General features: G+C 41.3%; 1 protein-coding gene across 1 annotated transcript in view; it reads right to left on the reverse strand.

The window, feature by feature from the left end:
- trim47 (tripartite motif containing 47) overlaps nt 1-17,245 on the reverse strand; it is a 52,593-nt gene that overhangs the window by 21,205 nt on the left and 14,143 nt on the right. Inside the window, exons 3-4 of the mRNA XM_028799268.2 lie at nt 8,324-8,369; nt 7,689-7,784 (exon numbers count right to left, since the gene is read on the reverse strand). Of these exons, the coding sequence (XP_028655101.1) occupies nt 7,689-7,784; nt 8,324-8,369 (142 nt within the window). The remainder of the gene's footprint in view (nt 1-7,688; nt 7,785-8,323; nt 8,370-17,245) is intronic.

Here is a 17,245-nt window from a genome sequence, read left to right on the forward strand (position 1 = left end):
ATGGGGACGAACACATGGAGAGCGGGTTATAGATAATGAAAACTGGAATGCAACAGCTTCAAAAAAACCTAGGCACGAAACACATGCACACCGAGATACAGAATATAAAGGCAGAAACAACGACAGTTAAACGTCCACATCACACAGCGGAGGCGGACCCGGAAGGTGCAGGCGCCTACATCGTGCGTCGGTAAAGCGCGGTAAAGCACAAAAGGCAAAGGCGCCTACACAGCATGGTAAAAACCGACATAATACGGAAGGCGCAGGCGTCGCCGCTATATTGTGAGTGGCACTAATGCGTGGTGAAAGCGCAGGAGGAGACATAGTAAAACAAGAGGAGTCAACGCCCCGCCCCAGAGTGAAACGGGACACACTACGGAGTCCACAAAGGTTCATACATCAAACCCGAGATGGTACAGACACGCGTCTGAAACCGCGGTAGCAAAACTGTCTCGGCTCCAAAACCAAACAGCTCAACAACTAACACAGCTTCGACACCGAGCCCGCGTGGACAGATCTAATGAACGTGGACGCCTACAACGCGCGTCTCAAACTGCGTAGGCAAAGCAGGCACGGATTCAACACGACACTGCTCTAGTGACCGAGATACAAACACGTGCCTACCTACCCGCGGGGGGGGGGGGGGTCTGGAACGCAACCCCCGCGATGGAGGAGGGATTACTGTACATGGTGTGTGTGTCTATGTAAATATGCTCTCCTGGAAGGGGAGCATAAGGGAGATAACTCTGTGGGACCGTGGCCCCTCATGATAACTGGTCCTGTCAATTCCATCACCTGCATCTGATTATTTGCTATTTAAACAGAAAGACAGAAAGAAAAAAACAAAAACATCTTGTTCTACCAGACCATTATTTCATTACAGAGTCAGGAGAAAACACCAATTCAAATCATTCACACCTTCGTCTACCTGCCACTTTCAATGCCCGACAATAACATCTTTGCAGCACAAAACCCCGGGGTTCTGGATTATGCCACATACCGAGAACAAGCATGGTGAGACTGTTTCTTGTTGTTTGGGGAGAGAAGCAAGCCATCATTTTCATCCGTGTAATTTCCGTTGGGACTATTTTTCCAGCTGAACCAGGTTCACAAACATTATCCATTTTCCGTTAAATCTTCCGGACTTTTATGTGCGTTTCATGCTTTCTGTGTGTCTTAGTGAGTTCGTGTTCAGTGTGGGGTTAAGGGAGGGTTTGCATTGTACATTAACTTTGTGCTGCTCTTTAACTTTTTATTATTACTTTCTGCCTGACACTTTGGGGTTGAATGTTCTGTCGGGGTTGGTTGGAGTATGATATATTGTCTGGAGTTTGTTCATTTCTTTCTTTATCAATATATACTCACTTTATTATTTTACATACTGTTTCTTTTTGAGCTTATTTTTGATTGGGGAAGTTTATTTGGAAGAAGTACGGCTTGTCGGGTCTAACGTCCTCAACTTGCCAGGCCACGAGTCTTGGTGGTGTAGCTGCCGGTTTTGGAGAGTGAGTTGGCCGTTACAATATCTCACACCCTCGTATGCCTTTAACGTAAGAGTATCCCTTATCTACGATGGAGCGTTCGATCAAAAGAAAAAATGAAGATTGTTTTAAATTAAGTCGTTGAAGTGACGAAAGAAATTGGTAACTGCGCTGCTACAACAAAATTCGAAGAGTCTAAGAAACTGGTGCGAGATTGGAGGAAGGAAGAAGAAGATATATAAAAAAAAATTTAAGTGTCGCATTTTTGAACGGGCGTATAAGTTGGGTTCTGATTTTAAGATCGATTTTTCGGGTTTCAAGACCCAACTTATATGCAGTGTGGCAAACAGCCCGGACACAGACAGGCAGACACCGATGGTTTCAAACCACACACACGTTTATTCATATTTACTATTTACAATGTCCAAAGCACACAACCCAGTGCCCCAGCACCAAGCAAGTCCAGGCCTCTGTAACAATTCCTCTCCTTCGCCGCCTCCACTCCACTCCTCTCCTCCGAGCTACGTCCACTTCCACCCGACTCCAGCTGACGAATGGAGGGAGGCGGCCCTTTTATGTTCACCCGGACGTGCTCCAGGTGCCTCCCGATGACACACTTCCTGGTGTGGCAGAAGTGCCAGCTAAGCACCCGGAAGCACTCCGGGTGTCCCTGGTAATCCTGGAGGTGCTGGCGGAAGTGTTGAGGGCCAGGGCTTTTCAGGCATCTGTGCGCCCCCTGGCGGTGATCACGGGCCCCTATAGGGTTGAGCTTCATTGCTCTGTTCCCGTGGTCCCCATACCAACCAGGGCGGCTGCCCTCTTGTAGTCCGGAGGAGGCGTAATCCTTCTTCCGGTCCTTCCAGGCTTCCCTGCTGGGTACCGCCTCCAGCCGCTCACCACAGCAGGTATATACGGTATTTCTGTTTTAAGTGTTGAAATAAACTGGACGTTCTACCACTTTTACCTGCTTTCAACTTTTTGCTAACTTTGCTTTTCATATTAGTTTGTTAGACTGATCTTTCATAACCAAACCAATTCCAGACAACTGACTTGACGCTATAGCCTTTTTTTTAGAATAAGCTCATTAGTAAGAGAAAACGCCACTCTTTATATTCATTACTTTAATATGTTTTGACTGTACAGACATAACTAGCTGAACAAACGAGTGTTTGCTTGACTGTTTTATGGTGTCATTTGGTAGTTTAAAAAAACAAAACTCATCTTCAAATTTGAAAGTCACTTCAAAACATTATTTTGAATAAAATTATTCAACTGGGGAAAAACACCTACCTCTAGGCACTTGGTGCTCATCCTGGAAATGTAGGACATTCTGTGACACAAGTGGTTGAGCATTGTCCAGTTGAAATATGGCACCAGGGAACCTCTGCAGATAGGATACTACCTCAGCCTCCAACACATCTGTGATGTATTGCTGGCTGGTCAAGGTGCCGGCAATGTGTATGAGGCTGGAACAGGAGTGGATCCTAATAAGCACTCCACACCATTACATCTGGTACTGGACCCATATGGCACTGCAATGCGTCCAGAAGCCATTGGCCAGTATGCATTCATACACAGATCCGTCCACCATAGTTCAGTAAAGTGAACCGGGACTTGTCTGAAAACATGCAATGCCAGTCATTCTGGTTCTTAGCATCACCGCAGTTGCAGATGCTTGTGTTCGAGGGTCAAAGGTATCCAAAGCAATGAGCAGTGAGCAAGAAGGCTCTACTGCATCGAACAGTGAATGTGAACACTCCCTAATGTGCAACAGACTCCAACTGTTGGGCTTGGGTCTGAGATGTGGTCTTTGTGTGATCCATCATGGCCATGTACAGGAGATTTCTGTCTTTTTGAACAGTGATTACACCCAGAGTCTAAAGATGGGGTGCCTACTGTACTTTCTCTACAAAGTATAGTGAAAGCATTCTCTACCACGATTTCCAGTAACTCTTGCCAAACCTCTTTCTCCTGACACGAAGCTCAAATTATATCCTTGGGTGGAAAGGTCTAGCTAGAGATTATACTTTTGACCACTAAGGGGTCAAAACCAGTCTCAGGAACCCCTGAGGCCATCTCAGAAATCCCCCTAGTGACTCAAGATATTCCTGCTATCCTTACTTCCTAGTTCCTGGTTGAAGAGCCAGGTAACCCTCACTGCAATTTGTACCTGGTGTTGGACAAAGTAGGCATTGCCCATTCTGCTAGGCTGTAGAGGCACAACAGGCCTGTTAAGAAAGCAGATTTAACAGGGATTCAGGTTTCCAGCTCTGCAGTCCCCTACTTGCATTCCAAGCTAAATGACTGAACTCCAGCTTGTACCAGGATATGCCTGGACTTCATCTGATAACAAAGGTGTAAATCAGAGTTGCCCTGACATCTCTCCAGAGACCCCTCTGCAGACCTCATGATCCAGAAGGTGTGAATTGGACTCAAGCAAGGACAACAACCTATAATTCAAGGGATGACAACAAAGATGTACAGAACTACTCGCCTATTGGAAGACACTGGTGTTGTAACTGGAAGGGACTTTAATCCGATCAGGAGAAGGTACAACCTTTCTTTAAAACCACATGTACCCCATCTCTCAAAGTAGTGAGAAGTGAGGAAGAAATTAGTGGAAAAAATGGCAAGGTAAAAGAAATTCAGGGATTCTATCTGAGCATCCTCTCAGGGAGGGGGAACTCTCCAAAATGACTAAAAAAATTCTTAATCCTGATCTCTGAACCTAAAAGGTAGAAGCCACTTCCTTGGAGAACCAAAGACGACAAACTGCTCTCTCTAAGTGGCCTGAGAGCCGAGATCCAGTCTGCCGAGCTACATACAGAGCCCTGTCTGCTTAGAGGTGGGCCAATACTTTAAGAAATTTGAACTTTAGCATCTAAAGTCTTGTGCTAGAAACTCTTATTAATTCTCCCTATGAAGTGGCAAAAGACAGCAGAAGGCAAGCTGAGGAACCAGCAGCACAGCAGTGACAAGGATCATGCAGCAAAGAGAAAGAGTGAACTCCAATGCATGAAGAATCTTCTACTTGAACCTGGAACAGCAGCAAAACAACAACTCCACACAACATCAGACATCATCCATAAAGGGTTGTATTGTAAAGAATTTCTCTGTGCCAGAGAACTCTAAATACCAGTAAACAGACGGCCTACAGTGGGGCAAAAAAGTATTTAGTCAGCCACCAATTGTGCAAGTTCTCCCACTTAAAAAGATGAGAGAGGCCTGTAATTTTCATCATAGGTATACCGCAACTATGAGAGACAAAATTAGAAAAAAAAATCCAGAAAATCACCTTGTCTGATTTTTAAAGAATTTATTTGCAAATCATGGTGGAAAAAAAAGTATTTGGTCACCTACAAAGAAGCAAGATTTCTGGCTCTCACAGACCTGTAACTTCTTCTGTAAGAGGCCCCTCTGTCCTCCACTCGTTACCTGTATTAATGACACCTGTTTGAACTCGTTATCAATATAAAAGACACCTGTCCACAACCTCAAACAGTCACACTCCAAACTCCACTATGGCCAAGACCAAAGAGCTGTCAAAGGACACCAGAAACAAAATTGTAGACCTGCACCAGGCTGGGAAGACTGGATCTGCAATAGGTTAGCAGCTTGGTGTGAAGAAATCAACTGTGGGAGCAATTATTAGAAAATGGAAAACATACAAGACCACTGATAATCTCCCTCGATCTGGGGCTCCATGCAAGATCTCACCCCGTGGGGTCAAAATGATTAACAAGAACGGTGAGCAAAAATCCCAGAACCACACGGGGGGACCTAGTGAATGACCTGCAGAGAGCTGGGACCAAAGTAGCAAAGGCTACCATCAGTAACACATTACGCCGCCAGGGACTCAAATCCTGCAGTGCCAGACGTGTCCCCCTGCTTAAGCCAGTACATGTGCAGGCCCGTCTGAAGTTTGCGAGAGAGCATTTGGATGATCCAGAAGTGGATTGGAACAATGTCATATGGTCAGATGAAACCAAAATAGAACTTTTGGTAAAAACTCTACTCGTCGTGTTTGGAGGAGAAAGAATGCTGAGTTGCATCCAAAGAACACCATACCTACTGTAAAGCATGGGGGTGGAAACATCATGCTTTGGGGCTGTTTTTCTGCAAAGGCACCAAGATGACTGATCCGTGTAAAGGAAAGAATGAATGGGGCCATGTATCATCAGATTTTGAGTGAAAACCTCCTTCCATCAGCAAGGGCATTGAAGATGAAACGTGGCTGGGTCTTTCAGCATGACAATGATCCCAAACACACCGCCCGGGTGGCGAAGGAGTGGCTTCGTAAGAAGCATTTCAAGGTCCTGGAGATGGCCTAGCCAGTCTCCAGATCTCAACCCCATAGAAAATCTTTGGAGGGATTTGAAAGTCCGTGTTGCCCAGCGACAGCCCCAAAACATCACTGCTCTAGAGGAGATCTGCATGGAGGAATGGGCCAAAATACCAGCAACAGTGTGTGAAAACCTTGTGAAGACTTACAGAAAATGTTTGACCTCTGTCATTGCCAACAAAGGGTATATAACAAAGTATTGAGATTAACTTTTGTTATTGACCAAATACTTTTTTTCCACCATAATTTGCAAATAAATTCTTCAAAAATCAGACGTGATTTTCTGGATTTTTTTTCTCATTTTGTCTCTCATAGTTGAGGTATACCTATGACGAAAATTATAGGCCTCTCTCATCTTTTTAAGTGGGAGAACTTGCACAATGGGTGGCTGACTAAATACTTTTTTGCCCCACTGTATATGCTTGTCTGTCTAGTGTGTCTGTGTCCAGTTTTACATGTCAATGTATATATGCATGCATTTATCATACTTCTGCAATCCTTGCGTTTAGCAATAAATTGTATCATTCTGTTTCTTAAAACGAGCGTGCCTCAGTTACCTTGACACAAGTCTAAAGAGTCCCACCTCCTACAACAGAGAAAGATGAGATAAATAAAGTAGTAGCTTTGCCGAATCATCAACTACTGGTATCGTAAAAGACAAAGCTGATAATTAATTAACCAAGTTAAAACGTTGTTTTTCACATCCCTCATTATTATGGTGTCCTCCTCTGTGAGTGTCTTAGTGATTAATACTCATCAAAAATTCCTACACTGGGAGGCCTGTATAATTGAATGGGCCTACCCCATAAAAGTGTCGTTAAAAGAACTTCAATCACAATGAATTATGGCACCCCCATGTCAGTGGATGATTGTCATTAGTAAGGCCACAGGAGTCCTAGGGCTCTTAATGGCCTTGCTTCTGCACTTTGTCCTATAGAAATATCAGAACCTCTGGTTCTGACAATTTAAAAAAAAAAAAAAATCATCTACAGATATAACAAGAAAAACAATTTAGACCACTAATGCATTTCTGATGTACTAGAATACACAATAGATGCTGTATTTCACGTTGCACATTCATGCAGGATGGGTTTTCACTATTAAATAGCATATATGCTGGGACAAAATACTGTACATACAGCCACAATTAACAATACATCCATCCATCAATCTATTATCCAACCCGCTACATCCTAACTACAGGGTCACGGGGGTCTGCTGGAACCAATCCCAGCCAACACAGGGCACAAGGCAGGAAACAAACACCGGGCAGGGCACACGCGCACACACACACACCAAGCACACACTAGGGACAATTTAGGACCACCAATGCACCCAACCTGCATGTCTTTGGACTGTGGGAGGAAACCCACGCAGACACGGGGAGAACATGCAAACTCCACACAGGGAGGACCCGAAAGCAAACCCGGGTCTCCTAACCTACGAGGCAGCAGCGATACCCATTGTGCCGCCCCTAACAAAACATAAAAAAATGTATAGATGGTTAATGCTGCTGCTTCAAGCATTCAGTGTCCTGGGTTTGAATCCCACTCTTAATTGTTGTGTGTATGGCATCTGCTCCTTCTCTCTATGTCCGTGAGTGTTCTCCTCTCGCGTCCCAAAGGACAGGTATGTTGTGTTAACTGCAGACTCTGAATTGGCGCTGTGTGTCACCGGGAGTGGGTTTGTGTTTCAGTGATACTGTGACAACCCTTACACCCTTGTCCAGGGCTGGTTCCTGCTTTGTGCCCCAAAATATTGTGATAGACCCTGGCTTTCTGTGAACCTGACTTGAATTAAGGGAGTTACACAGAGAATGAATTAACACAAAAGGATGCAGGAGGGAAAAGAAATATTGCACGTACCTTAATGCACTGGCTAGTTTCCATATCATTCTTCTTAGCCCTGTTACAGGCATCTCTGTCACTGGTTAGTTTACTCAGTTTGATTTGAAGTTCAGCCTGTAGACGAGACAGTACAGCCATTCTGTTACTTCTAAGTCACTTACATCTTGCCTGAAGAAGGGGTTTGTCATGGGCCTGAGTTGCCTCGAAAGCTTGCATATTGTAATCTTTTCAGTTAGCCAATAAAAGGTGTCATTTTGCTCGACTTCTCACTACATCCATAATGGCTAACACGGTACAACACCCTAGTACTACAGTCACTTCTAAGTGAAAACCTAGATTTCAACTACTTCAAGATGAAGAGTCTACCTTTCAGGACTGGTTTGCACACAAAAACATGACATTAAAATAAATCACACTATGTATGATCTAGATCAAAAGCTGCCAAATCTGAAATGTGGCAATGTCATTGTAACCAAATTCAAATCGATCATTATCTACGATATTGATTATCTATCATTAGCTATGGTATCAGCTTGACAGTCTGCACACTGTATTCACAAAAAAGCTTAATAATAACACAGAACTGGTTGCTTATTATCCAGATCACCCAGTTTGAACGGCCATTAAGCTGACTCAGACAAGAAAAACATTACCTTTAAATCGTCAATGAACTCTGACACAGGCACAACCTCATGACGCCTTGAAAACAAAATAAACACAAAACAGATTTTACACACAGATAATGCACAGCTATTTTTGCTAATAAAGCATTTCACTTCAGTTTTGGAAAGGAAAACAAGTTATACATTTAAAATAGAGACATGCTGAAAACACAATGAACTTTTGAAAATGCATTTTTCTTTTCTTTTTTTACTTAATCAAAGAGGCAGTTTTTGTTTACTAAATATCGTTTGTAACAACAAGCCACATCCAAAAATAATAATGCTACCAAAATGTAATTAGCTATTATTTTACATACCCTACTAATACACATTTTTTCAAAAGCATTAACAATATTAGGTAGTTAAACACAAAACTGAATAATCGTGTGGTGGCTGAAATAGTTTTCACAGACACCAAATTCCAACACAAGGGTGCAAAAACGGAATGTTTTGTGGGATTATTAATTGTTGGTTGTAGAGGGGGGCGACACGGTGGTGCAGTGGGTAGCGCTACTGCCTCGCAGTTAGGAGACCTGAGGTTCGCTTCCCGGGTCCTCCCTGCGTGGAGTTTGCATGTTCTCCCCGTGTCTGCGTGGGTTTCCTCCCACAGTCCAAAGACATGCAGGTTGGGTGCATTGGCGATTCTAAATTGTCCCTAGTGTGTGTGCTTGGTGTGTGTGAGTCCTGCGGTGGGCTGGCACCCTGGTTCCTGCCTTGTGCCCTGTGTTGGCTGGGATTGGCTCCAGCAGACCCCCGTGACCCTGTGTTAGGATATAGCAGGTTGGAAAATGGATGGATGGTTGTGCAGGGTTTACGACGAATTGTAAATTATATTTCTTAAAACAAAACATTTTGAAAGAATTAAAAACCTTATTGAAGTTTCAAGTTCTAAAATTGATGACTACAAACCACAATGGACAACTGGCCGCTTTGCCGATAAATTAGAGTCAGATAAATACTGAATCATCGCAATCTGCAGAGAATGCAGCTGTCAGGTTGCCTTTAAGTGAAATTCAAATGGTGAGCATTTATTCACAATATTCATAATGGTCCAGTGAGCCAGGCTTAGGGAGCAATTTTTACTTTTAAATTTATTTCATTTCACTTAAAAGGTACAATCTAAAGCAACAAGAGAAGTAAGCTGGTGTCACACGGGTTTGCACAAACCTCGGATCTGGCAACAAGATTCCACCCGTGCATGCAACGGTGCTTGTGTGTTAATAACTTGTGCTGACGATTTGTTTTGCTGTTAGCAGCAGCTGTCAGGTGACAGCCTGAGGGGATTTTTTCAGCAATCTCCACCTGAGCAAGGGTACCCCAAAATAAAGCCTTATTATTCAACAAATAAAGGAAGGACAAACAGTTTTTCACTAAAACCTGACAGATAACTTCTCAAATCTTCTATAATACACTACCGTGGCTGTCCGTTTGTCTGTCCAGGATTTTAAATCACCTGCAGCTTGCAAACCGTTTGACCTGAAATTTGGTACACAAATACTACGTGACGTCTACCGTCCGCTTTCGGGATGGTGATTTTTATTCCTCTTTTTTTTCTATTTTATTTTATTGTAGAATGAACTCTCAGCTGCGGGGTCGGCTGTGCGGTGCATGTGTACGGGCGCCATTGTCATTGCTACCACCTTCTCCATCATTTCCTCTACCTCTTCATATCTTAAATCATTCTTGAGGCAGATTGAAGACATAAGTGTCAGCTTAAGTGAAAAATTAAGGGAAGCATACTAAGTAATTGCAACACAAACACTGACTTAATCAGTTTTAACGCGAAAAGATGCCGACGGAAGAAGAGAAGAAGCGGGCTGCTAGGATGGAGAAAAGAAGAGCTGCTCAGGAAGCAGCAAGCGCATCAAACTCTGAGCAAACGAATGGTAAACATACAGAAAAAGAGGATGAAAAATACAAGTCAGCTGTGTTCACTGCATGTTATTGTGCAGTGCGCTGTTACTGGTGTTACATAATCTGTGTTAAATCTAAACATTCCTTTACTTACAAACTGCAGCTAAACTAGGAAAACAAAATAGGCACTCAATGTAATATTTTCAAATATGTGTTTTGTGATACCAAATATCTCATGTACTGTACAAGTAAAACCTCTGAGGTGTTCCTAGTCATGATGCCTAAAGTTTCATGTTGATAACACAAAGACAGAATTTGGCACCATGGGTTCCCCTCTCCTGTCCAAAGCCTCTCCAAATGGGGATCTAGGTTCCGAACAATTTGATTGCACATAAAACAGTGAATTATATAAAAACTCTGAACCTCATCCCCTAATACACTCTTACACCCAAGTGCCCCCTACCACACTTACACATTTATATTAAATTATTCAAATTGTGTGCTCCTGCTTCAAACAGTATATTTTTTCCATTATGCATGCCCTCAACTGTATCTCATTATGTCCACATATGGATACCTATGTATCGTTGGCAATGTCACAGTCGCTGCCATCCAATGGGGTGAGGTTTCTGAGTGTGTGACCTATTGAGCCAGAGCTAATGACATGGAAACATGAGGTGGTACTGGATATCTCATGATATTGATACATCGTACAATCATGTGCTTGGGCTTGCTTTGATCAGGAGAATCTACAGTAAGTACTGATGTGTCACTTATAGATATTTTCTGTTGTTTTGTGAAGAAGCGAAAACACAGGAAAAATCAGAAGAGCAGTATAAAGCTGCTTGCAGTTTTCAGCCGGGTGCTTGTTTAGTAGGAAGGTTCATCAAATTGGTTGAAATGTAGTGGTTGGGACTTTTTGATTGACGCATAACGCTTGGATATTCCACATACAGAATAATTACTATGGTGTTTTTCAAATATTTTTGTGACAAAACAATTTATGAAACACCACATGTATGATTTCATACCAGATTAAAAGTGAACCGGTCATATTGTAATATTGTAACACTTAGATTACTAGGAGCGTGACGTCGACATCCATCACTTGCAAATAAGGTATTATTTGTGTTGCTGTGTCACATAGTTGACCCATTCGATATAGCGAAAGATTTTTAAAGAATCACTCAGCCCGGTACCAGGCTGCTCAGGGCGCAAGGTAATATTATTTAAAGAAGAAATTATACAAAATGTTTATGTTGAAATAACCACTTTCAAAGTAAATATGAAATAGTAAATTGACCAGAATGTTTCACTGTTTTAGGGAATACAATTTTGCCAATGCTTTTTTAAAGGGAAGCTTTGTACAGTTTGCTCTATTTAAGAAATTGCAATGAAAATCGAACTTTCCAGACAAAATTTCTTGAAGAATAAGTGTACCATATTTCCAGGAAATCACTTCACTTGGAGCAAAGTTATTTCATGTGGACAGACAGACAGACATGATGGCAGTTAATGAATACTGGAGGATTATTTATATAATAAGCAGTGTGGCAGATAATAGTACTTTGGTGACCTTCTAGACTGGACTATGTGATTTTTGTTAAATTAGGTGCACAGAACTGAAAAGCTTTGTTGGCCCTAAATGGCCTATTCTCATCAAAATTGTTCTAATAAGGTAATGTTCTCATTAAGCCTTCAGTGATATTGGGAAAAAAAACTATTACTCAAAGACAAGTTCCACTGCATTAGGATCTGACTTTTTATTCTTGAAAAATGCTAGTTTGGCTAATGTTAAACACTCAAGTGCAAAATAATAGGTCACAAACGCCATGAAGGGCATGATATTGTACTTTTTCCTCCATCTCCCAATTACATATTGATTACTAAAGTCTAATTTTCAATAACCTAAAATGTTTCATTGGTAATTGTGCATAATTTAATTCAAACTTTGTGATTCATTTTTGAATTGTTATGTTTATGGACTGAAATTCTGACAGACATCACCCCCAAAGTGATGAAATTGTGTTCAGAGCTGCCTGAAACAGTTCGAATTATGACCCCAGCACAAAACTTTCCCTAAATATATATATATATATTATATATACACACATATATATATATATATACTTACAGTACATGCAGTGGGGGATTAAAGAAAAAGTTTGTGTCTTCCAGCACCTTTTTAAATGATGCTTTGCTCAATCAGCTGCCAATCTAAACTGGTCGATTTTCACTCCAAATGACTTGACTGGTGACCAGTTAACTGGCAAATCTCAAAGCAATTTTTTTCCCATTACCAACTTTGCTCAGCTTTTTAGCATTTTTGTTGTAGCGCTACCTATGGATGTGGGTTTGTCGTTTTACTGCCGGGTTAGTGAAGTTCTGTGGTGTTAAAATCTTGAAGGATGACTGCTAAGGGTTACACTGTTTTTCTAACTATGCAGTAGTTTTAACTTATTTAAGTCCATATTTGAATTAGCTCATAACTGCTTTTAGCCCAAGTTTGCTTATTTTTAACTACTGCAGCAGTGTTAAGACTCTTACATCTCATCATGTTGTCTGTACTAACAAAACCTGCCTATGAAAGCTTGTTTCAAAATTAAAGAAAAATTGAAGTGGAAGAAAAGAGACGTACGTCTTGGTAGAAAAATAAAGAGAAGCTGCTTTAATAAGTTCAGAGATTTTTATTTTGTCCTTTAAATAAAACAGACACTCCTTGTGTGGACAGTAAGCAAGCTTTTGTTTAATAAAGCACCTTACATTTTTAACTAGAAAAAGGATAAGGAAAAGTTTTCCCTAGAAGCTCAGTAAATAATAGTATGTTAGCTTAAGAGCAAAATGTCTCTGTTTGATGTGTAAGCTTGTTAAGCATGTTACTTTGTATGTTCCTGATACCATTTTATTAGAATTGTGGTTTGTAATTATAAAACCATTTATTTTCTTTTATGCCATATGTATTATGGATATTTTTGTTTACATTTTTATTAGTATAGAAATCAGTACTATAAGGTGATTTACAGTATTTATTTTAATATTTTTGCTTGTCACTGAACAAGCCTGAAGAATTTTCATTTATTTAATAGAAACCGAACAGGTAGAACCTGTGGTCTGCGGTTTACACTACTGGCCAAACATTTTAGACCACCTCAAGTTTTTTTAATGTCTTAATGTTTCACTAAATCAAAGCACAGAGCAACTAAACAATGGCAAATAAAAAAGTAAGTCAAGGAATCATAAGTGTACAAGATTTTATTTATCGGTGATGAACCAAAGATTTCAAATTTTGATTCATCGGTCCATAAGACTTTCTTCCAGTCTGCAGTGGTCCACAGCCGGTATTTCAAGACCCTATTATGTCCTTTAAGGAATGACTTTCTTACTGCCACTCGCCCTGTCAAACCTGCAGCACAAAGTCTCCTCTTCACAGTAGAAACAGAGACCTGCTCAACTCGACCTGCTCTATTAAGCTGTTGTGCTGTGAGACGCCTGAGATCATGCAAGCTGGTGACCCCTCACAAGTTTGTCTTCTGATTGGGTTCCGACTTTGGGTCTGACAGATCTCTTCCTGTCAAGAGTTTCTTCCAGTTTACAAATGCCTTTGGATTGTGTAGGACACTTGAACTTTTTTTTATAGTTTCTCTTAATGGAAGGCCTACACTTCTTAAGGTAGTAATGTTCTGTCTCATTTCATTTGTTAATTGCTATTTTCTTGCCATTATCACTGGAATTTACCACTTTCTACAGTGTAATATTGTCCAAGCAGTACGTCAGAGGGTGTAGTAACACAGTTTGTTCCAACTCTGCTTTAAGACACACAGGGAGTTTTTAAGTAATCAACAGAAGTTGGGACACCTGTGCAAATTGTTTGTTTCAACTTTCAAGGCTTCATTTACTTTAACTGCTGTAGAACATACAGTGGTGTGAAAAACTATTTGCCCCCTTCCTGATTTCTTATTCTTTTGCATGTTTGTCACACAAAATGTTTCTGATCATCAAACACATTTAACCTTTAGTCAAATATAACACAAGTAAACACAAAATGCAGTTTTTAAATGATGGTGTTGATTATTTAGGGAGAAAAAAAATCCAAACCTACATGGCCCTGTGTGAAAAAGTAATTGCCCCCTTGTTAAAAAATAACCTAACTGTGGTGTATCACACCTGAGTTCAATTTCCGTAGCCACCCCCAGGCCTGATTACTGCCACACCTGTTTCAATCAAGAAATCACTTAAATAGGAGCTGCCTGACACAGAGAAGTAGACCAAAAGCACCTCAAAAGCTAGACATCATGCCAAGATCCAAAGAAATTCAGGAACAAATGAGAACAGAAGTAATTGAGATCTATCAGTCTGGTAAAAGTTATAAAGCCATTTCTAAAGCTTTGGGACTCCAGCGAACCACAGTGAGAGCCATTATCCACAAATGGCAAAAACATGGAACAGTGGTGAACCTTCCCAGGAGTGGCCGGCCGACCAAAATTACCCCAAGAGCGCAGAGACGACTCATCCGAGAGGTCACAAAAGACCCCAGGACAACGTCTAAAGAACTGCAGGCCTCACTTGCCTCAATTAAGGTCAGTGTTCACGACTCCACCATAAGAAAGAGACTGGGCAAAAACGGCCTGCATGGCAGATTTCCAAGACGCAAACCACTGTTAAGCAAAAAGAACATTAGGGCTCGTCTCAATTTTGCTAAGAAACATCTCAATGATTGCCAAGACTTTTGGGAAAATACCTTGTGGACTGATGAGTCAAAAGTTGAACTTTTTGGAAGGCAAATGTCCCGTTACATCTGGCGTAAAATGAACACAGCATTTCAGAAAAAGAACATCATACCAACAGTAAAATATGGTGGTGGTAGTGTGATGGTCTGGGGTTGTTTTGCTGCTTCAGGACCTGGAAGGCTTGCTGTGATAGATGGAATCATGAATTCTACTGTCTACCAAAAAATCCTGAAGGAGAATGTCCGGCCATCTGTTCGTCAACAGATCTTGGGTGCTGCAACAGGACAATGACCCAAAACACACCAGAAAATCCACCTCTGAATGGCTGAAGAAAAACAAAATAAAGACTTTGGAGTGGCCTAGTCAAAGTCCTGACCTGAATCCAATTGAGATGCTATGGCATGACCTTAAAAAGGCGGTTCATGCTAGAAAACCCTCAAATAAAGCTGAATTACAACAATTTTGCAAAGATGAGTGGGCCAAAATTCCTCCAGAGCGCTGTAAAAGACTCATTGCAAGTTATCGCAAACGCTTGATTGCAGTTATTAGGTTCAGGGGGCAATTACTTTTTCACACAGGGCCATGTAGGTTTGGATTTTTTTTTCTCCCTAAATAATAAAAACCACCATTTACAAACTGCATTTTGTGTTTACTTCTGTTATATTTGACTAATGGATAAATGTGTTTGATGATCAGAAACATTTTGTGTGACAAACATGCAAAAGAATAAGAAATCAGGAAGGGGGCAAATAGTTTTTCACACCACTGTATGTCAGTTGCAACCTATCAGTTATTCCCTGAAGAAGGCCCATTTTTAATATTCTGAAATTTCCTTTTTTTTCACTTTTTGCTAACCTAAACTTTAAATTTAAACCTGTCAGTTTACTGTACTACTAAAGTAGTACTTCAGAGGGTGTAGTAACACAGACTGTTACGACTCTGCGTTAAGACAGATATGGGGGGTTAAGTAATCAATAGATGTTGGGACACCTGTGCAAATTGTTTGCTTCAACTTCACAGGCTTAATTTACTTTAATTGCGACAGAACATATGCACTGTAGGTTGTATCCTACTACAGTAATCACTCCTCCATCGCGGGGGTTGCGTTCCAGAGCCACCCGCGAAATAAGAAAATCCGCGAAGTAGAAACCATATGTTTATATGGTTACTTTTATATTGTCATGCTTGGGTCACAGATTTGCGCAGAAACACAGGAGGTTGTAGAGAGACAGGAACGTTATTCAAACACTGCAAACAAACATTTGTCTCTTTTTCAAAAGTTTCAACTGTGCTCCATGACAAGACAGAGATGACAGTTCCGTCTCACAATTAAAAGAATGCAAACATATCTTCCTCTTCAAAGGAGTGCACATCAGGAGCAGAGACTGTCAGAAAGACAGAGGAAAGCAAACAAATCAATAGGGCTGTTTGGCTTTTAAGTATGCGAAGCACCGCGGCACAAAGCTGTTGAAGGCGGCAGCTCACACCCCCTCCGTCAGGAGCAGACAAAAAGAGAGAGAGAGAGAGAGAGACAGAGAAAAACAAACAAGCAAAAATCAATACGTGCCCTTCGAGCTTTTAAGTATGCGAAGCACCGTGCAGCATGTCGCTTCAGGAAGCAGCTGCACAGAAGGTAGCAACGTGAAGATAATCTTTCAGCATTTTTAGACGAGCGTCCGTATCGTCTAGGTGTGCGGACAGCCCCCCTGCTCAATCCCCCTACGTCAGGATCAGAGAAAGTCAGCGCAAGAGAGAAAGAGAAAAGTAAGTTGGGTAGCTTCTCAGCCATCTGCCAATAGTGTCCCTTGTATGAAATCAACTGGGCAAACCAACTGAGGAAGCATGTACCAGAAATTAAAAGACCCATTGTCCGCAGAAATCCGCGAACCAGCAAAAAATCCGCGATATATATTTAAATATGCTTGCATATAAAATCCGCGATAGAGTGAAGCCGCGAAAGGCGAAGCGCGATATAGCGAGGGATTACTGTAGTTGTTCCCTGAAGAAGGCCCATTTATAATATTTTGAAATTTCCTTTTTCTCAGAAAAACTGAGGTGTTCTAAAACTTTTGTCCAACAGCAAAACTGTAAAAATACCAAGGACTACACTGTAATATAGAACATATGGTTTCTACATGTTTGGTTATGCAGGAGGTTAGTGTGAAAATTTTTTTTTAAGGGATAAAGAAAACAAACAGAATCATCCAATTCCATTAATATGAAATCAATGATTAGTATCTACCCTAAAACAGCTGGTCTGAGGATCCCTACCTTTCTACGGTGGCTTGTGTAACCCCAGCTTATTCAGTTCCAGACACCGCACTGCTTTAAT

The sequence above is a fragment of the Erpetoichthys calabaricus genome, chromosome 4, assembly GCF_900747795.2.
Source record: "Erpetoichthys calabaricus chromosome 4, fErpCal1.3, whole genome shotgun sequence".
NCBI classification, from domain to species: Eukaryota; Metazoa; Chordata; class Cladistia; order Polypteriformes; family Polypteridae; genus Erpetoichthys; species Erpetoichthys calabaricus.